General features: G+C 45.4%; 2 protein-coding genes across 2 annotated transcripts in view; one reads left to right on the forward strand and one right to left on the reverse strand.

Annotated features, from left to right (window-relative positions):
• The window catches only part of LOC148476841 (uncharacterized), a 223,941-nt gene that overhangs the window by 94,429 nt on the left and 107,150 nt on the right, over window positions 1–22,362 (reverse strand). The gene's annotated exons all lie outside the window — the stretch shown is intronic.
• Window positions 12,388–14,077, forward strand: LOC148476842 (uncharacterized). Its single transcript, XM_088457571.1, has one exon. The coding sequence runs from the start codon at window positions 12,479–12,481 to the stop codon at window positions 13,184–13,186; it is 708 nt and encodes a 235-aa protein (XP_088313697.1). The 5' UTR covers window positions 12,388–12,478; the 3' UTR covers window positions 13,187–14,077.

Raw genomic sequence — 22,362 nt, forward strand, 5'->3', positions numbered from 1 at the left:
GGGACATGACTGGGGAGGTGAGGGGATCTGGGAGTGTCACAGTGACATCACATATCTATAGTAATAATACAGGGACATGACTGGGGAGGTGAGGGGATCTGGGAGTGTCACAGTGACATCACTTATATCTATAGTAATAATACAGGGACATGACTGGGGAGGTGAGGGGATCTGGGGGTGTCACAGTGACATCACTTATATCTATAGTAATAATACAGGGACATGACTGGGGAGATGAGAGGATCTGGGAGTGTCACAGTGACATCACATATCTATAGTAATAATACAGGGACATGACTGGGGAGGTGAGGGGATCTGGGAGTGTCACAGTGACATCACTTATATCTATAGTAATAATACAGGGACATGACTGGGGAGGTGAGGGGATCTGGGAGTGTCACAGTGACATCACTTATATCTATAGTAATAATACAGGGACATGACTGGGGAGGTGAGAGGGTCTGGGAGTGTCACAGTGACCACTTATATCTATAGTAATAATACAGGGACATGACTGGGGAGGTGAGGGGATCTGGGAGTGTCACAGTGACATCACTTATATCTATCGTAATAATACAGGGACATGACTGGGGAGGTGAGGGGATCTGGTAGTGTCACAGTGACATCACTTATATCTATAGTAATAATACAGGGACATGACTGGGGAGGTGAGGGGATCTGGGAGTGTCACAGTGACATCACTTATATCTATAGTAATAATACAGGGACATGACTGGGGAGGTGAGGGGATCTGGGAGTGTCACAGTGACATCACTTATATCTATAGTAATAATACAGGGACATGACTGGGGAGGTGAGGGGATCTGGGAGTGTCACAGTGACATCACTTATATCTATAGTAATAATACAGGGACATGACTGGGGAGGTGAGGGGATCTGAGAGTGTCACAGTGATATCACATATATCTATAGTAATAATACAGGGACATGACTGGGGAGGTGAGGGGATCTGGGAGTGTCACACTGACATCACTTATATCTATAGTAATAATACAGGGACATGACTGGGGAGGTGAGGGTCTGGGAGCGTCACAGTGACATCACTTATATCTATAGTAATAATACAGGGACATGACTGGGGAGGTGAGGGGATCTGGGAGCGTCACAGTGACATCACTTATATCTATAGTAATAATATAGGGACATGACTGGGGAGGTGAGGGGATCTGGGGGTGTCACAGTGACATCACTTATATCTATAGTAATAATACAGGGACATGACTGGGGAGGTGAGGGGATCTGGGGGTGTCACAGTGACATCACTTATATCTATAGTAATAATAGAGGGACATGACTGGGGAGGTGAGGGGATCTGGGGGTGTCACAGTGACATCACTTATATCTATAGTAATAATACAGGGACATGACTGGGGAGGTGAGGGGATCTGGGGGTGTCACAGTGACATCACTTATATCTATAGTAATAATACAGGGACATGACTGGGGAGGTGAGGGGATCTGGGAGTGTCACAGTGACATCACTTATATCTATAGTAATAATACAGGGACATGACTGGGGAGGTGAGGGGATCTGGGAGTGTCACAGTGACCACTTATATCTATAGTAATAATACAGGGACATGACTGGGGAGGTGAGGGGATCTGGGAGTGTCACAGTGACCACTTATATCTATAGTAATAATACAGGGACATGACTGGGGAGGTGAGGGGATCTGGGGGTGTCACAGTGACATCACTTATATCTATAGTAATAATACAGGGACATGACTGGGGAGGTGAGGGGATCTGGGGGTGTCACAGTGACATCACTTATATCTATAGTAATAATACAGGGACATGACTGGGGAGGTGAGGGGATCTGGGAGTGTCACAGTGACCACTTATATCTATAGTAATAATACAGGGACATGACTGGGGAGGTGAGGGGATCTGGGGGTGTCACAGTGACATCACTTATATCTATAGTAATAATACAGGGACATGACTGGGGAGGTGAGGGGATCTGGGGGTGTCACAGTGACATCACTTATATCTATAGTAATAATACAGGGACATGACTGGGGAGGTGAGAGGATCTGGGAGTATCACAGTGACATCACTTATATCTATAGTAATAATACAGGGACATGACTGGGGAGGTGAGGGGATCTGGGAGTGTCACAGTGACATCACTTATATCTATAGTAATAATACAGGGACATGACTGGGGAGGTGAGAGGATCTGGGAGTATCACAGGGACATCACTTATATCTATAGTAATAATACAGGGACATGACTGGGGAGGTGAGAGGATCTGGGAGTGTCACAGTGACATCACTTATATACATAGTAATAATACAGGGACATGACTGGGGAGGTGAGGGGATCTGGGAGTGTCACAGTGACATCACTTATATCTATAGTAATAATACAGGGACATGACTGGGGAGATGAGAGGATCTGGGAGTGTCACAGTGACATCACTTATATCTATAGTAATAATACAGGGACATGACTGGGGAGATGAGAGGATCTGGGAGTGTCACAGTGACATCACTTATATCTATAGTAATAATACAGGGACATGACTGGGGAGGTGAGAGGATCTGGGAGTGTCACAGTGACATCACTTATATACATAGTAATAATACAGGGACATGACTGGGGAGGTGAGGGGATCTGGGAGTGTCACAGTGACATCACTTATATCTATAGTAATAATACAGGGACATGACTGGGGAGATGAGAGGATCTGGGAGTGTCACAGTGACATCACTTATATCTATAGTAATAATACAGGGACATGACTGGGGAGGTGAGGGGATCTGGGAGTGTCACAGTGACATCACTTATATCTATAGTAATAATACAGGGACATGACTGGGGAGATGAGAGGATCTGGGAGTGTCACAGTGACATCACTTATATCTATAGTAATAATACAGGGACATGACTGGGGAGGTGAGGGGATCTGGGAGTGTCACTGTGACATCACTTATATCTATAGTAATAATACAGGGACATGACTGGGGAGGTGAGAGGATCTGGGAGTGTCACAGGGACATCACTTATATCTATAGTAATAATAGAGGGACATGACTGGGGAGGTGAGGGGATCTGGGAGTGTCACAGTGACATCACTTATATCTATAGTAATAATACAGGGACATGACTGGGGAGGTGAGGGGATCTGGGAGTGTCACAGTGACATCACATATCTATAGTAATAATACAGGGACATGACTGGGGAGGTGAGAGGATCTGGGAGTGTCACAGTGACATCACTTATATCTATAGTAATAATACAGGGACATGACTGGGGAGGTGAGGGGATCTGGGAGTGTCACAGTGACATCACTTATATCTATAGTAATAATACAGGGACATGACTGGGGAGATGAGAGGATCTGGGAGTGTCACAGTGACATCACTTATATCTATAGTAATAATACAGGGACATGACTGGGGAGGTGAGGGGATCTGGGGGTGTCACAGTGACATCACTTATATCTATAGTAATAATACAGGGACATGACTGGGGAGATGAGAGGATCTGGGAGTGTCACAGTGACATCACTTATATCTATAGTAATAATACAGGGACATGACTGGGGAGGTGAGGGGATCTGGGAGTGTCACAGTGACATCACTTATATCTATAGTAATAATACAGGGACATGACTGGGGAGGTGAGAGGATCTGGGAGTGTCACAGTGACATCACTTATATCTATAGTAATAATACAGGGACATGACTGGGGAGGTGAGAGGGTCTGGGAGTGTCACAGTGACATCACTTATATCTATAGTAATAATACAGGGACATGACTGGGGAGGTGAGGGGATCTGGGAGTGTCACAGTGACATCACTTATATCTATAGTAATAATACAGGGACATGACTGGGGAGGTGAGAGGGTCTGGGAGTGTCACAGTGACATCACTTATATCTATAGTAATAATACAGGGACATGACTGGGGAGGTGAGAGGATCTGGGAGTGTCACAGTGACATCACTTATATCTATAGTATTTATTTATTTTATTAACAGTTTTTTATATAGCGCGGCATATTCCGTTGCGCTTTACAATTGTACACATTAATAGAACAAAACTGGGTAATAGACAGATATATAGGTAGGGAGGCCCTGCTCGCAAGCTTACAATCTATAGGGAAATAGGCATAGATACACAAGGATAGGTGCTATATATATTGCACTTTGGTCCAGCCAGAATACACAGTTTCTTGGTGGGCTGCATGATCCAGTCACACAGGAATGTCGGCCAAATGACAGGAGGATGTGAAAGAAAGACAATGTGTGAGCTTATGTGTGGACTGTGAAAGGGGATGTAATTAGATGTTGAAGTAATCGTAATAACCGAGCAGCAAGTAGCCTGTCTCAGATATAGTATAAGTCCCACAGTCCTCAATAGAGTACATTGGCCCTCATTCAGAGCCACTCGCTAGTGGCAGTACGCTCGTTCCGAGCGATGTTCGCACATCTGCGCATGCGTACGGTTTGTAGTACGCATGCGCGAACCAGTCAGTGCGGCCGAAAATCATTTGTACGCAATATAGCGAGTGCCTGCTATTTTGAGTGACAGAATGAGGCGTATGTGGGTGGTAACAGGGGAAGGTGCTTGAAAACGGGGAGTGGAGATCCGAACGCAGGCGTGCCAAAAGGTCAAAACGGGCGTTTTATGGGTGTGCATAATTAATACAGCAGCGTCAATGACCACGTCACTTGTTTTTTTTTAACTCAGAACTGCTCGCAAAATAGCGGTTGAAAAAACCAACCACAAGAATAGCGAGCAGTTCATACCCTGTTCGATGTACTCGATTAATCTAATAAATAGCGGACATGACGTATGGTGCGAGCGGCCAGGGGGCGTTTTTATCAAATAAAGAAGCGTATGTTTCGCTCGCTCGTTCAGACTTAGAGGTGTGAACAGACTGCAATGTGCGAACGGATCATTTGCATAGCCACCCCTTGTTTTTGAACGAACGAACGCAAATAGCGAACGGCTCTGAATGAGGGCCTTTGTTCTCAGTATGTTCTCTTCTTTTTGTCACTGACACAAATATGTCAATCTGCATACAATATACTCTACATTTCCCTAAATATAGGAGATTGTTAAAATACTTGATATTGTTAAATAGTCTTCTTGTATATTATGCAAAGTTAACACCTGAATAAACAACCTCATATACTGTAGGTGGAGTTTAATTGACGTTTTCATTGTTGTCTCCCCAATACTCAGGATTACACAGTAGTGAAGAAGACATCCAGTGAGTGTGAGACACCCAGCAGCCGTCCCTGTGTGACAGGAGGACTGAGCAGGACCCAGAGCCCCATCATGGTGCCTCCACCTCACTCACTGATACATGAGAGAGACAATGACCAGAAGATCCTGGAACTCACCAACAAGATCATTCAGCCGCTGACTGGAGAGGTGACTGCTGGGAATGGGACATTATACAGTAACCCCAGGGGATGTGTCTGGGTGATGACTGGAGAGGTGACTGCTGGGAATAGGACATTATACAGTAACACCAGGGGATGTGTCTGGGTGATGACTGGAGAGGTGACTGCTGGGAATGGGACATTATACAGTAACCCCAGGGGATGTGTCTGGGTGATGACTGGAGAGGTGACTGCTGGGAATAGGACATTCTATAGTAACACCAGGGGATGTGTCTGGGTGATGACTGGAGAGGTGACTGCTGGGAATGGGACATTATACAGTAACACCAGGGGATGTGTCTGGGTGATGACTGGAGAGGTGACTGCTGGGAATGGGGCATTATACAGTAACACCAGGGGACGTGTCTGGGTGATGACTGGAGAGGTGACTGCTGGGAAAGGGACATTATACAGTAACACCAGGGGATGTGTCTGGGTGATGACTTTAGAGGTGACTGCTGGGAATAGGACATTATACAGTAACACCAGAGGATGTGTCTGGGTGATGACTGGAGATGTGACTGCTGGGAATGGGACATTATACAGTAGCACCAGGGGATGTGTCTGGGTGATGACTTTAGAGGTGACTGCTGGGAATAGGACATTATACAGTTACACCAGGGGATGTGTCTGGGGGATGACTGGAAAGGTGACTGCTGGAAATGGGACATTATACAGTAACCCCAGGGGATGTGTCTGGGTGATGACTGGAGAGGTGACTGCTGGGAATAGGACATTCTATAGTAACACCAGGGGATGTGTCTGGGTGATGACTGGAGAGGTGACTGCTGGGAATGGGGCATTATACAGTAACACCAGGGGACGTGTCTGGGTGATGACTGGAGAGGTGACTGCTGGGAAAGGGACATTATACAGTAACACCAGGGGATGTGTCTGGGTGATGACTTTAGAGGTGACTGCTGGGAATAGGACATTATACAGTAACACCAGAGGATGTGTCTGGGTGATGACTGGAGATGTGACTGCTGGGAATGGGACATTATACAGTAGCACCAGGGGATGTGTCTGGGTGATGACTTTAGAGGTGACTGCTGGGAATAGGACATTATACAGTTACACCAGGGGATGTGTCTGGGGGATGACTGGAAAGGTGACTGCGGAAATGGGGCATTATACAGTAACACCAGGGGATGTGTCTGGGTGATGACTGTATCATTGTGTGTGTCAGGTTCCTATAAGGTGTCAAGATGTAATTTTTTATGTTTCCATGCAGGAGGGGGGTTATATAGAGAAACACAGGGGTCTGTACAAGGACGTGATGATGGAGAATCACTGGCCCCTCATATCACTGGGTAAGAGGAGACTGTCATTTATTGTACAGGGGAGAGCGGGTATGGGGGCCCCTATATACACACATCATCTGATAATCACATATATATACAATGTACTCAGTCACTGTGTGTCTCCAACAGATGGGCCCAGTAACAGAAATAACCCAGAGAGATGTCCCCGTCCTCTTTATTCACAGGATTGTATAGAGAATCACAGATCCCCACAGAAGCATCAGGTAGGTGGGATTAAGGGTCCCCCAGTGACTGTCAGTATATGATCTGTACAGAAGCTGTGTGTGTCTTATACACTGATATTATACTGTGTAATCTCAAGTAATGACATCAGACATTATGCAATTTTTTATGCTCTGATTTAATTAGGGTGAAGATCTGACTAATATTAAGATAAATTATATAGACGGAGAAGAAGAGATGTATGTGACTGACTACAAGGCAGAAGATATAGAGGGAGAAGAAGAGATGTATGTGACTAATATGAAGGCAGAAGATATAGAGGGAGAAGAAGAGACGTATGTGATTGATATGAAGGCAGAAGATATAGAGGGAGAAGAAGAGACGTATGTAACTGATATAAAGGCAGAAGATATAGAGGGAGAAGAAGAGACGTATGTGACTGATATGAAGGCAGAAGATATAGAGGGAGAAGAAGAGACGTATGTGACTGATATAAAGACAGAAGATACAGAGGGAGAAGAAGAGATGTATGTGACTGATATGAAGGCAGAAGATATAGAGGGAGAAGAAGAGACGTATGTGACTGATATGAAGGCAGAAGATAAAGAGGGAGAAGAAGAGACGTATGTGACTGATATAAAGGCAGAAGATAAAGAGGGAGAAGAAGAGACGTATGTGACTGATATGAAGACAGAAGATACAGAGGGAGAAGAAGAGACGTTTGTGAGGGGTGATCAGCAGTGTATGGAGGAGGACAGTTTTACAGATATCAACACCGGTAAGTAATAAACACTTATTACAGAAAAGAGTCACATTCTCTCTCTGCACCATGATATAGTGTTCAGTTTGATTTTAACCAGTGTATTATATGTGTTGATTTTGAATGTTCTCCCAGTTTTGTGTGGATTTCCTTCCACAATCCAAAATTATACTGGTATATTAATTGACTTCTAACACAATGCTCCTGTGTGTTCAGATATGTAGATAGAAAACTCCTATGTGTATGGAACTTGGGAATGACTACATATCTTGCATACATCGCTATGATTGGCTGATTATACATAAAAAAAATAATTCAATCAGTAAAATCATCTTCTACAGTCCATATTATTCTGCTGCTCTCCCCCTCACATCATGTCACTGTGTGTCACCAGCCCAGAGATCTGACCAGTCTCCTCCCCACACTATCTGGTGTATCTCATACATCAGGATCCATCAGCCCCTATTATACTCCTGCTCTCCCCCTCACATCATGTCACTGTGTGTTACCAGCCCAGAGATCTGACCAGTCTCCTCCCCACACTATCTGGTGTATCTCATACATCAGGATCCATCAGCCCCTATTATACTCCTGCTCTCCCCCTCACATCATGTCACTGTGTGTTACCAGCCCAGAGATCTGACCAGTCTCCTCCCCACACACACACAGAGCTATAACCACACACCAGTCATTGTACAATGGCTTCCTCCAGTCTCTGTGTTTCGGTGCTCTTTACTGTTACACTTTATCTGCTGACCTGTCTCTGTATCCTGCTCTGCCCTTCTGCTGTCTTCATTACTTTGCTTTTGCCAATCTGTGCCCTGCGCCATTCGCCTACCCTATCCTGCTGCCACCCCTGCTCTGTGCCACTCCCTTACCCTGTCCTCCTGCCTCTCCCCGCTCTGTGCCCTGCGCCATTCCCCTACCCTGTCTAGCTGCCACCCCCCGCTCTATATATCAGTTAGTGCCATGTTATACACATTGTGCGGTCTCATAGTGTGCGTGGTTGTTAGTAATTCCTGAGTAAGGTCAGGGCTTGTGCAAGTGTGCGTGAGGTTGCGATGGGACTCGATTGTACCGATGGTTTGGCTATTCTGCTAAACATTACGGATGTGTGTGAGGTAAAGTGGGCGTCCTTATGTTGTGCTGAGTCTGCAGTGGATTAGCTGCTATCGCAGTTGTACTGTGTGTGTACGCAATATTGCCATCTCTAGTGAATCTGACCAGGGCTCGACAAATCTCTGTAAAGTCTAGGAGCCATCTTAAAAATTTAGGAGCCATGCCATCGTCCGCAACCAAAATATTTGAAAACTTGTATAGACCACCACTCATGCCCCATAATTGCCCCTTAATCTCCCTGCATGCCATCAGACCACCAAGCATGCCCCATAATTGCCCCTTGATCTCCTTGCATGCCATCGGACCACCATGCATGCCGCTTAATTGCCCCTTAATCTCCCTGCATGCCATCAGACCACCAATCATGCTTCTTCAATGGTCATCAGGTTCTATCACATGCCCATACCTGTCGCCAATTCATATTATGCCACACAGTATACCCTAAATAGGGTGAAGCCCTCTCACAACACTGCACACAGCACATATCGGTTTCAAAAGTTGAACTGTCTAGTACTGACTAGTGACAGGGGTAGCAGACGTGTCGTCCTCTTGCTGCTGTAGAACTACACATACCAGTATGTCCTGCAACAATTTGGCTGCTAGGGTATGCTGGGAATTGTAGCTCCATATAAGCTGCAGTGCCACATGTTGCCTACCCCTGGTCTAGCACATCTAAGACCTCTCCTTTATGTGATAACTATTGCAGAGTCCCTTACATATATGGAGATTACACTATGAGTTAGATGGATGGTCGGTCTCAGTACAGAGGTGTGTGTGGCAGATGGTCCCTGTAATCCCCTCCCCCAGAATGAGGCCAGGCCCCTCCCTTCATAGCACCACTGACAGGTGACAGGACAGAGGGGCAGTTATTGGTTACTAGCACATATACAGTTGGGGGGGCAGTTAGTGGTGACTAGCACATATACAGCTGGCGGGCAGTTATTGGTGACTAGCACATATTCAGCTGTGGGGCAGTTATTGGTGACTAGCACATATACAGCTGGGAGGGCAGTTATTGATGACTAGCACATATACAGCTGGGAGGGCAGTTATTGATGACTAGCACATATACAGCTGGGGGGCAGTTATTGGTGACTAGCACATATACAGCTGGGAGGGCAGTTATTGGTGACTAGCACATATATAGCTGGGGGGGGGCAGTTATTGGTGACTAGCACATATACAGCTGGGAGGGCAGTTATTGGTGACTAGCACATATACAGCTGGGAGGGCAGTTATTGGTGACTAGCACATATACACATATACAGCTGGGAGGGCAGTTATTGGTGACTAGCACATATACAGCTGGGAGGGCAGTTATTGGTGACTAGCACATATACACATATACAGCTGGGAGGGCAGTTATTGGTGACTAGCACATATACTGCTGGGAGGGCAGTTATTGGTGACTGACTAGCACATATACAGCTGGGAGGGCAGTTATTGGTGACTAGCACATATACAGCTGGGAGGCAGTTATTGGTGACTAGCACATATACAACTGGAAGGGCAGTTATTGGTGAATGGCACATAAATGGGGTAGTAGTTGCTGATGGATGTTACATAATACAGAGCCCTGTACTGATACTAATACCCACCCCACAGGGTACACAATATAATAATTCCCACCCCAAGGTGCAACACAACTCACCCAGCTGCAAACGTGCAGTGGAGCTAATGGCAGGCTCCCCCATACTAGGCAGAGGAAACATGTAGAGGAACTACAAGTAACAGCATGCACTGTAGGAGCCCCAGGCTGTAAGGGTTGCATGCTTATCTACCCAACGCTGTGCGAGCTAGAATGGGTTTCAGCCCTCATCACCTGGGTCTGCATGGACTCCCTGTAAAAGTTGGTCCTGCGGGTGTGAGTTTGGGAAGCCGCAGCGGCCCTGGCACCATGCTGCAGCCAGCTAATTACTCCAGTCCTGCAGTGGCTTCAGGGCGGGTGGGCTCCATCCACTCTGCTGGGCAGTCACAGATCGGTGGCATGGCCTGTGAGACGGTCGGTCTTTCCGTCTGTCTCCCCCCCACTTACATGCTGCGGTGAGGAGGCTCTGGTGACTTCTCTCCTTCATCACACACACGCTGCCTTGCAGGAGGGAGGAGGCGGAGCCACACTGACTGACTGTGGCAGGTACACACTCCTCCTCCTGTGACCGGCATGCCTCGTCTACTGCTGTAACCATCTCCGGAGCAGCTTTTATTTTATTTATTTTAATTAGCTTTACTTGTACTATGCCTGCCCTGACTCTTGTAAAACCTAGTCACCAGGACTAAAATCTTGGTCGCCATGGCGACCGGGATTTGTCGCATCAGGCCCATAGATTGTAAGCTCCACTGTGGCATGGCCTGACGTGAATGACTAAATAGTCTTCATTCTAGCACCCTGCACCTCTCTCAACTTGAGCAGTTCCACTTTCCTGCCTGGGGTGTCACTCTCTGCTCTGGTGCTTCTAGCACACACTGGTCTCTATATCAGAAGTTTATTGCATCAGCTGAGTGTGCAAAACGCATCAGAGCTGAGAGTGATACCCCAGGCAGGAAAGAGGAACTGCATATCTGTGCTATATAACGTGCTTCTCAGTGTGTCTGTGCTATATAACGTGCTTCTCAGTGTGTCTGTGCTATATAACGTGCTTCTCAGTGTGTCTGTGCTATATAACGTGCTTCTCAGTGTGTCTGTGCTGTATAAAGTGCTTCTCAGTATGTCTGTGCTATATAACGTGCTTCTCAGTGTGTCTGTGCTATATAAAGTGCTTCTCATTATGTATGTGCTATATAAAGTGCTCAGTATGTCTGTGCTATATAAAGTGCTCAGTATGTCTGTGCTATATAAAGTGCTTCTCAGTATGTCTGTGCTATATAAAGTGCTTCTCAGTGTGTCTGTGCTATATAAAGTGCTTCTCAGTATCTGTGCTATATAAAGTGCTTCTCAGTATGTCTGTGCTATATAAAGTGCTGCTCAGTATGTCTGTGCTATATAAAGTGCTTCTCATTATGTCTGTGCTATATAAAGAGCTCAGTGTGTCTGTGCTATATAACGTGCTTCTCAGTATATCTGTGCTATATAAAGTGCTACTCAGTATATCTGTGTTATATAAAGTGCTTCTCATTATGTATGTGCTATATAAAGTGCTTCTCAGTGTGTCTGTGCTATATAAAATGCTTCTCAGTGTGTCTGTGCTATATAAAGTGCTGTGAATAATAATAATAATAGTTATTGTATTTTCAGCAGATGGACGCACAAGCAGGAATGACTTGGAGGGAGATCTCATCTTGTCTACACATATTAAAATAGAAGATAACATCACACATGAATCTCCAGGAGATAATCCCATTACACAAAATATACATCCAGCGCCTCACAGTGCAGCTATAGCATCTGATACCGCTAATTGTGACCAATGTTCTCCTGATACCTCAGCTTTTGTTACACGTAGTGCAGCTCAAACACCTGATAAATTATTTCCCTGTTCTGAATGTGGGAAATGTTTTACAAACAAATCATATCTTGTTGTACATCAGAGATATCACACAGGTGAGAAACCATTTCCATGCTCTGAGTGTGGGAAATGTTTTACACAGAAATCACATCTTGTTATACATCAGAAAAGTCACACAGGTGAGAAACCGTTTTCTTGCTCTGAGTGTGGAAAATGTTTTACATATAAATCAAGCCTTGTTACACATGAGAGAACTCATACAGGGGAGAAACCATTTCCATGCTCTGAATGTCGGAAATATTTTACACGGAAATCAGCTCTTGATAGACATCAGAGATATCACACAGGTGAGAAACCATTTCCATGCTCTGAGTGTGGGAAATGTTTTAGAGAAAAATCAGAGCTTATTAAACATCAACGAGTCCACACAGGTGAGAGGCCATTTTCATGTTCCAAATGTGGGAAATGTTTTACAATCAAATCAAATCTTGTTGTACATCAGAGAAATCACACAGGTGAGAAGCCATTTCCATGTTCTGAGTGGGAAACGTTTTACACAGAAATCAGAATTTGTTACACATCAGAGAACTCACACAGGTGAAAAACCATTTCCATGTTCTGAGTGTGGAAGATCTTTTACACACAAATCAGCTCTTGTTAGACATCAGAGACGTCACACAGGTGAGAAACCATTTCCATGTTCTGAATGTGGGAAATGTTTTACACTGAAACCACATCTTGTTACACATCAGAGAAGTCACACTGGTGAAAAACCATTTCCATGTTCTGAATGTGGGAAATGTTTTACACAGAAATCACATCTTGTTAAACATCAGAGATGTCACACAGGGGAGAAACCATTTCCATGTCCTGATTGTGGGAAATGTTTTACACAGACATCAGATCTATTTAGGCATCAGAAACGTCACACAGGAGAAAAACAATGTGTGTGAGTATCTAGAAATTGCAGCAGTATTTGCAGGACTGAAAATGTTCAAAACAAGCATTTATACAATATTAGCCTAGATTGTTGTCCCTGCTTAGTGATAGATAAATGACATTTGAATTTCAAAACTATATACTAAAATATTTAATAAAAATCCACACGAATGTCACCAACATAGGGCTCCAACAGGTACCTCATGTAATGGCTTTCAGTTTCCTTATTCTGTCAGATCAGAGTTTCCCAAACTCTGCTATTACAGGCCAGGTTTTCAGGACATTCATGCTTGAGCACAGGTCACCTAAATAGTACCTAAGTCAATTTGATTTAACCATTTGAATTCAAGCATGGATATCCTTGAACTCTGGCCTGTAATGGGGGAGTTTGGGAAGCTCTGTATTAGATTATTATTGTGCTATTGGCGTATTTGTGCAGTAACAAGACCACATGATGTAATATAGGGACATAACTAATCTGTCATCGTGACAATGTGCTGGGGATGTAATATGGGAAGTGGGAAACTATGACATCATGTGATGACTGGGCTGTAAGTGATGGGGTGAGATGGCTGATATAATGACATCTGTAACCTCTGATTTTATCTCACTGGATCCAGTATTCTCTGGTTGGGTTTCCTGGTAAATGGATCTCTAATCTCCTTACAGCAGTCTGATGTCTGGTTCCTTCTAATTAGATCCTCTGTAACCTACTATTTACACTATTCCAAAGGATAAGGACATTAATATCATGATCTCTTATGTAATTTATATATTATTAGATAATGTAATTAGTGTTGGGACACAGGAAGCTGCTGGTCCTGGTATAAACCACTTAGTAATGTCCATTAAGTGCATCAGGCTCCCGATATCCCCAGCAGAATACAGATGTGAGCAGGGTACGTAGTAATGGGGGAATAATACAGGGACATCACAGGATAAGTAGGATCAGTACAGATTGTCCTCAGTATGTCCTGCACTGTCACCTCCCACAGTGGTGACACCACCAGTAATGTGCATCCAGCTCCCGATATCTCCAGCAGAATACAGATGTGAGCAGGGTACGTAGTAATGGGGGAATAATACAGGGACATCACAGGATAAGTAGGATCAGTACAGATTGTCCTCAGTATGTCCTGCACTGTCACCTCCCACAGTGGTGACACCACCAGTAATGTGCATCCAGCTCCCGATATCCCCAGCAGAATACAGATGTGAGCAGGGTACGTAGTAATGGGGGAATAATACAGGGACATCACAGGATAAGTAGGATCAGTACAGATTGTCCTCAGTATGTCCTGCACTGTCACCTCCCACAATGGTGACACCACCAGTAATGTGCAGGGTCCGGAGATGGAGATTATTTGGTAGTGAGGAAATCACAGAAAGGACAATACAAGCTTTGTTATACACCTACAAAAATATGAGTTCAAAGGGTTTGGTAACATGTAAGAAAACTAAACGCTGCACGGATCTGTCTGACGTCCATGTGGAGTAACACAGCTGCGTGTGGCAATTGTATGTTATTATTTACCACACTTGTTGACCTGAATGTTTTTGTACATTGTTAGTAAAGCTGGATTAGTCTCCAGTTGCCCTCTCGGTGGTGCACATGTTCTGTGATGGCCTAGGTTTAAGTTCTAATGATTTGCTGTAAGAAGGGATTTAGTGGAAACACTAATATAACCAGAGATGTCACAAGGAAGTATAGAGGTTTCTGCATGAGGGTGAGTTGTGTCTCACGGGCTGGTCACACTAGGCCACAGCTGGCAGGAGAAAATAACATAGATAGGGACAGGGCAGTCATCTATAGACCAGGGTACGAGCCGAGGTCAGGGCCACAGAAGAACAAACGTCAGACATAAGCCGGGTCACTATTGGTCAGTCAGATAATTTCTATGACTCATTCAGAACTAGATATAAACTGACATGCTGTATTACTCTGTCACTTTAGGTACCGGTGAATATAGGTATATATTGGGGTGATTATAGGTATATATTGGGGTTGCACCAGCTCTTTGTATTCCCAGGTTCTTGTTATGCAGTTTTTACTGTTTTGTTTTTCTCCTTCATCCACTAGGGGACACTGGAGTTCAAGACAGTGGGGTATAGACGATGGTAGAGTGGAGCCTGGCACTTTAAATAATTTAGAAGTGTGACTGGCTCCTCCCCCTCTATGCCCCATCAGCCCCAGTTTTTAGAATGTGCCCGAGAGAGCCGGTCGCACATCAGGCTGTCTCCAGCCTTTTTCATATTTTTTAATTTTTATTTAACACTGAGGACAGGCAGGCTGCTTGCTGTGGCAGTCTGCCTGCTACGTGGGAGCCGCCGGGAAGGGCACCACACGGCTACTGCAGCCTGTGTCCGGTGACCCTGAGGAGGGGGCACACACAAAGGAGTCATCGGACCCCGAGAAGACCCGCCACTGCTGACAACGGCATGTGTCCGGGTTCCTCTCCGCCCCCTCAGCCCAGCATCCCGGCCGCAGCAGCTGTGAGTATGACCACTGCTCCTGATTGGCAGAAGCAGTGGATGTATAAGTGACACTGTCACTGTTAAGAGGGCCCGACTTTCCCCTCCCCCCGCACCACCCTCTCCCCGACTTCGGATCTCCAGGTCAAGGGGGTCACCAGGTGCTGTAGTCACGAGGGCGCAAATTACAGCCCGGTCGTCGCTGGGGCTGCTGGAGCGAAATGGTGCGTCATGCAAGCTAGCGGCGCCTATTATAGTCGGGCTCCCTCCTCACTGCCGCGCTGTGTACACCACGCGGCTGTCAGCGCTGCTGCATAGAGAAGCTCGTTAGCAGCGCCGATGGCGCTTGCCCTCCTCACAAAGGCGGGCTACCGTGGCTAATAAGTCCCGCTGTCTTCATCAGCGCACGGACCCGGCGTCGAGACCCGCCCTAAACATACACTTATGGCGCGTACTGCAACAGCGGCGCCATTTGTAAGGGTTCTCCCCCTTATTACTCCGCAGCAGCACTCCGCATAGCCGGCAAGCACAGCGCTGAGTCATTTCACGGGAGCAGTGGACATCAGCTGATGCTCTCCTAAGCAGGAGAGGTGTTCTTTTGAGACCAAGTTTTTACTCGTGATCGCTCCCCGTGCCCGGCGCCTACACACAGTGATGTATGCAGCGCGGACCAGCGCCTGCAAGAGAGCGCGCTTCCCTCTTAAGGACAATATAAACAACTCCCTCTTTTATTAAGAGGGGTCCGTCGTACAGCACAACGCTGACTCACTCTTGCTCGGGGGAGAAAATGAAAGTACGGGTCCCGCCGCTAGGTGTAGCCGGCTGAGTCCGGGTCTCCTGCCCCTCCCCCCACAATGGGGAGATGTGTATTGAAGCTCTGTTACCTGTAGGTCAGGTAAGTGACAGACGGCTGACTGCGCTATCACTTACAAAAAGCGCTGGAGCTCTCACAGTAGGTACAGCGCCAGTAGCACTGAGGCAGCCGGTATATATTTAACAGGGCAGCACAGACTGTGTAATGGTTAGCATTGCCGCCTCACAGCACTGAGGTCATGGGTTTGTTTCCCACTATGACCCTGTGTGGAGTTTGTATATTCTCCCTGTGCTTGCGTGTGTTTTATAACAGCGTAGCTGTTAGCCTGCTGAGGCGGTGCTTTAATGTATAAGCTCCGGCGCTAGCTACTTCGGGGCACTTGTGTTTAAGCCGCATCGGCGCCCTCCACAGCAGTATAGCTCATTGCCCTAACACCTGCTGCTCTGATGGATATGTCTAGCCTTTTGCTGCCCCTCCCTCAACCTTGCGCTTAGCAGGTGCACTATGACTCCGCTTTATGCGGTTCTGTTGAGGGGACAGCTTATGTTAGCCGGGACTCTTCCCGGCTAGCATGGACATTTTGCGCACACAGCGTGGTATAACTTTACCCTAGCGCAATGTAAGAGTCATCTCTGTCTCTTCTGCAACACATGTATATGTACGCGTTGTGTGTGTGTATGTAGATGTATATGTAATCCCATATAGGCTGTATGTGGGGGTGTGTGTGTGTGTGTGTGTGTGTGTGTGTGTGTATATGTATGAATGTATGTGTATACCTTTTTTCTACTCTGCTAATCGGGTGGTCTATGGACAAGCCTTATTCCAGAGAGGTTAATTAGCACACTGCGCAAGGGTGACAAGCGTTCCAGTGCACGCTTTGGCAGCACATATACAAAAATATTGGAATGATATCTGTGGGTCTCAACCCAGCGTTGGCTGAGGGGGCAGGCCTTGGGTCAGGTCCTCCCGAATGATCCATTCTCAGGAACGAGAATCCCATATTGGGCTTACCATCCCTGTGGCCCAGCATTAGAGGCTGGGACGGCCACTTCTTTAGCTGTGTTAATAACAACAGCAGGCCTTTATCCCCTGTTTAGATGGGGGGATTGCGCTGCGGTTTTTCCCAAGGGACAGGTCTCCCTTTTAATATGTTGGGAAGGCTCTGTTAGAATACAGCTCACTTTTTGGGGACAGTAATCCCTTAAATTTGTGGATTGTTACTCTTCTGCACACATATATAGCTCCACTGATTAAGGCGAGCACACCAGTAACAGAGGGGTCCCAGGTCCAATACCAGTCTGGGACAGCACGCTGATAAAATATCCTGCCCATTACACCGTAGCAGGCTGATGGCTACACGCGACACTTGAGCAGTCTCCCTGCGTTGAGGTAAGCCACATGTATTTATACTAAGCCCTGCTATAGAACATATACATGCTGGAGTCCTGTGGCTCAGTTCCTTCCTTCCATGGCTCTAACTATTGCTCATGTTCTAATTTTAAATATTATCGTCACCTACTAATCTTGTATGTAGGTATGCATATATGGAGATATATATATCGCTTCTTATCCTTATCATAAGGCAGAGGTAGGATCTGTTATCAGTTTTATGTCTGGTACCTAGCATATTTAAAAGAAGGATTCTGCAATTGAAGGCTGGACTCTCCTCATGCAGTAGTTGGTATAATAACTCCGCTTTACACCATCTCTCCCTAAGGATTTGTATGTGGGTGTGTGTACGTACCTATATTTCCACAGATGGGAAGCCGCCTGGGATTACCAAGGCTGTCAGCTTATCCATATGTGTGTGTATATATATATATATATATATATTAAATGGTGGCTCTGTAGACTAGAGTCATGTTCTGCAGCTTACATACTGATAGACATTGCTTCTATTATGAACCCTATACATGACTGGGGCCTTGTATATAAAGATATGTACTTCCATCCTCCTGGGGTTATAGTTCCTTCTTGTTAGTCCCTATCTATGGCGCCCCCCTTTAGGGTGATCTATGATTATTTCAACTTTGCACTTGGTAGCAAACTTATAAGACACAGAATGCAGGATATAGCAGGACATATATAAATATAGCATGCTGATCTCCCGATGCAGGAGTCTGACAAGTTAACTTGCTATGTTGGCACTACTCTTGCTTTCAAAGAGATGGCCTTCTTATGCAACTATGTTTATCTGTATGTACGGGTGTATATATACTGATATATTCCCATTCCTTGTATGCATATTTTCTAATAATTGGCAAAACCTGGTTTTTAACCCTATTGGGGTTATCACTACAGATATGTCCCTTCCTTTCTTGGGATAACTAATGCACTTTGTCTATGTACAGGTACCCTTCTCAGTATATATTCCGGTACTCCATATTATTGTCTTGTCACATATCTCAATAACATGAGTCTCTAAAGGGCCCCTAGGTACATTCTATCTGTACATAGAGAATCCAGGTTCTATTCTGTAATCAGGGATTCATTTGTTAAATTACATGAAGGCCTAGGGCCGCCCGCCGATATAGGCAGGGTCAGGCCTGGATTTTATTAGATTGATGGGCGTAATACACACTTCTCCATTATAAGTGTTAATGTACTGATACTTAAACTAGTAGACCGTTTTGTGGTATAGGTATAATGTCTATATGGATACACATCCCTAATATAACAAGCTCAGGTATAGAGTCCTGTTGAACAACCTTCCTGCCTCCACTAACGTTTTGCTAGTTTATACAGTGTTTTCTACTGCAACATCTCCAGACTGAAGTCCGTGCTGTAGAGCATTGGGTCTTAGCCCACTGAAGCTACTCCCTATACCTGACGGGGCAGGTTGCTGTGAGATGAAAAAGGTCAGTGACATTCTACATAGCGTCCAGAGGGCTTTTGGCCGCTCACAGGTAAGCGGGCTTACCCCACTAATGCCCAACCTGTCATTGCATAGCTGCTTTCTCCCTTATGCACCCTAGCTGCGGTCCTAGCAGCCATCTGCTCTTTTAATCAGTTGGCTCTACACTTTAGAGCTTCCCTGGTGCATAGTTTCAACATTGAGATTAGTGACACTCTTCTACTAGATCTGTTGGGATTATGGACTGAAGCGCTTCGAGGGTCTAGTGCACATCTTTACATTAAGTGTGACAGTCAATATGTCCTACGCAGGGGGCCTGGTGGATTTCCTGTTCAGTCTCTGTGGATGTTTTCATCACATTGACTGGTACCTTCAGGGTTGTCCTAGTGCTCTAGCCTTGCGGTATGGAGTGCTTCCCTATATTGGTAGCTCCCTGGGTGGCTGTTGCATCCGTTCTCTTTAACTACTAGGGTATCCTGGTTGTTTCACACTATGTTCAGGCCAGCGGTTGGTACTGACTACGCACTTCCATCATGTTGGAAGTTGTCTGTTTTGGAGTTTGTGGCTGTGATTTGCTTTTCGGCTGCAGGTGTTCAGTCGCTGTTTTTAGAATGGGTTGTTCTGCTGTCTGACCCTCTGACAGGTATTGTAATCTCAATCCTCTCGAGGCTGCCTCGGCCTCATTCCCAGTGTGATCTCCACTCGTTGGAGACTTCTGTGGTCTCTCCCTTCCGCTGGTTTACAACTTTGTAGTAGTTGGACTTCCAGAATGGTTCATGGTGACTGTTCGGCCTTGACTTTTATCTCTCTGCATACTCTTTGTTAGGAGTCTGTGGACAGGATCAGCTCTGTTTCTGTAGATTGGGATCGTTATACTTGTATCTTTATGACTATGTCCAACAGTGCTGGTATTCTGCTATCTGCGACTGTTGCAGCTTTCTGTTTCCGAATCTGGTATGGTTTTCTCGAGTTTTATTCTCGGGTTACTGCCCTTCTCATATGGATTCGGGTTGGAGTTCTCTGCTCCCAACAGTCCGGCTTGGTCTGGTTTTAGCTGAGTTTACAGCGTTATGATGCTTCTCACCTGAGGGTGTTTTCTCGCTAGCCGCTTATTCCATTCTATTTACGCTGTAAGTTGTGGAATTTCTGTGTCTGTTCCACAGGGAGTTCTGATTGTCTCCTGGCTCACGACACTTGATCCTCAGCTCTTGCCTTTCCGTTGAACCTCTGGTTCTTGGCGGTCCCTGTTCGGTTGGCCAAAGGGTTGGCATGTTCTCTGCGCTTCCCACCCAGGAGGTTGGCTTTGGGACGTCCCCACTGTCTTGAACTCCAGTGTCCCCTAGTGGATGAAGGAGAAAACAGGATTTTGGTACTTACCGATAAATCCCTTTCTCCGATTCCACAGGGGACACTGGACGCCCGCCCAGCGCTGCATACCTGCCAGTTGTTTGGTTCCATCTATGGTTGTGTGACTGCATGATTCCCTGCAGTGGTTTCCTCTGTTCTCCTTCAGTCGGTCTTGTTCCGTTCTGTGGTCTTCTTCTCCTCGTTTTCCTGTTGTCCTCTGTCTCTTCTCGGGCTCAGTTCTTAAACTGGGGCTGATGGGGCATAGAGGGGGAGGAGCCAGTCACACTTCTAAATTATTTAAAGTGCCAGGCTCTACTCTACCACCGTCTATACCCCACTGTCTTGAACTCCAGTGTCCCCTGTGGAATCGGAGAAAGGGATTTATCGGTAAGTACCAAAATCCTGTTTTTAGCTTTATCCTAACTTTGCTTTTAGTATCTTTCTTACTGTGACTGTCTTAGTATCCATTTCTCATACCCAAACAAGAAAGGTTTTGTCTTACACCTGTTCCCCTCTTTCCTGTCTCCTGTCACTGTGACACCGCTCTGGTGTTGGGGATTTGCTCTCTGATGGGCACCTGCATGGATACACTGGCCTGTCCTGTTATTACCTCCTGTCATGGTATATATCAGCATTTTGTTAGTACATATGTCTTAGATAATATGTCATCTGTATTGTATGTGTGTCATGGAGGGAATGACAGCACTGTGCGAGTATCATATCCTGCAGCTTATAATACATGAGTAATACAGAAATGACACATTGTACACAAGCCATGAATAATAACAGGAATTGCTCTGTATGAATAACGACGTTACAGGACTATTATGTGCAGGATGTTACTCTCATCATTAATGTAAGGACCATATTATATCAAAGAGAGAAAGCCAGGACACCTATTCCTCATGGATGGCTCCTAATACGTACAGACCCCACCTGATGGAAAATGCCAGGATGCTGCACATCTCTGAGCTTTGGATATATGATCTGTTATCTATATACAGGTATACAGCACAGCGTCACTGCACCAGTATGCCGGGAGCCTCACATCATTACTCTGTACTGTTACCTAGCTGTATCCATGTCAGTCTTGTCTGATCATAGTTGTAATGGAGTTATATGAGCTGAAATACTCTGTGCTGCTGTTACCATTCTCTTTGTAGTTACAGATTTCCAGCACCACCCACCTTATCTGCTGCTTGTGTGTCTGCCCCCAGGTTTGCAGGATACAGCAGCTGCTCATTTTATAATCTGCTTTTCTTGCACTATTCTAGCAGCAAAACATTCACACAATATTATAGTAATCTGTAGTATTAAATATTCAATAAATAACATTCCAAGTGTTACTACAGAAGGAAACAATATTCTTGTAACCTTGCAATAAAATGACTCTGATGTAGAAAATTCTGCCTCAATGCTGTGTTTAGTAATAACTTGTGTATAAAGGAAAAAAGCGGGGTGTGGGGGGAATGAGGGAGAGGGTGATATATAATAATATAATGGTCAGTAATCAAGAAATATAATTAAAGGAAAAAAACTACAAATGTAAGTAAAGCCCATAATTTGGTGTAATGGGTACGAGGACCTGTGTATAATGTGGTGTAATGGGTACGAGGACCTGTGTATAATGTGGTGTAATGGGCACGAGGACCTGTGTGTAAGGTGGTGTAATGGGCACGAGAAACTGTGTGTAATTTTGTGTA

The sequence above is a fragment of the Taudactylus pleione genome, unplaced genomic scaffold (assembly GCF_031769625.1).
Source record: "Taudactylus pleione unplaced genomic scaffold, aTauple2 ptg000768l, whole genome shotgun sequence".
Classification (NCBI taxonomy): domain Eukaryota; kingdom Metazoa; phylum Chordata; class Amphibia; order Anura; family Myobatrachidae; genus Taudactylus; species Taudactylus pleione.

Coding starts and splice junctions, on each gene's coding strand:
- LOC148476842 (XM_088457571.1), top strand. CDS start 12,479: ATGAGAGAACTCATACAGGGGAGAAACCATTTCCATGCTCTGAATGTC.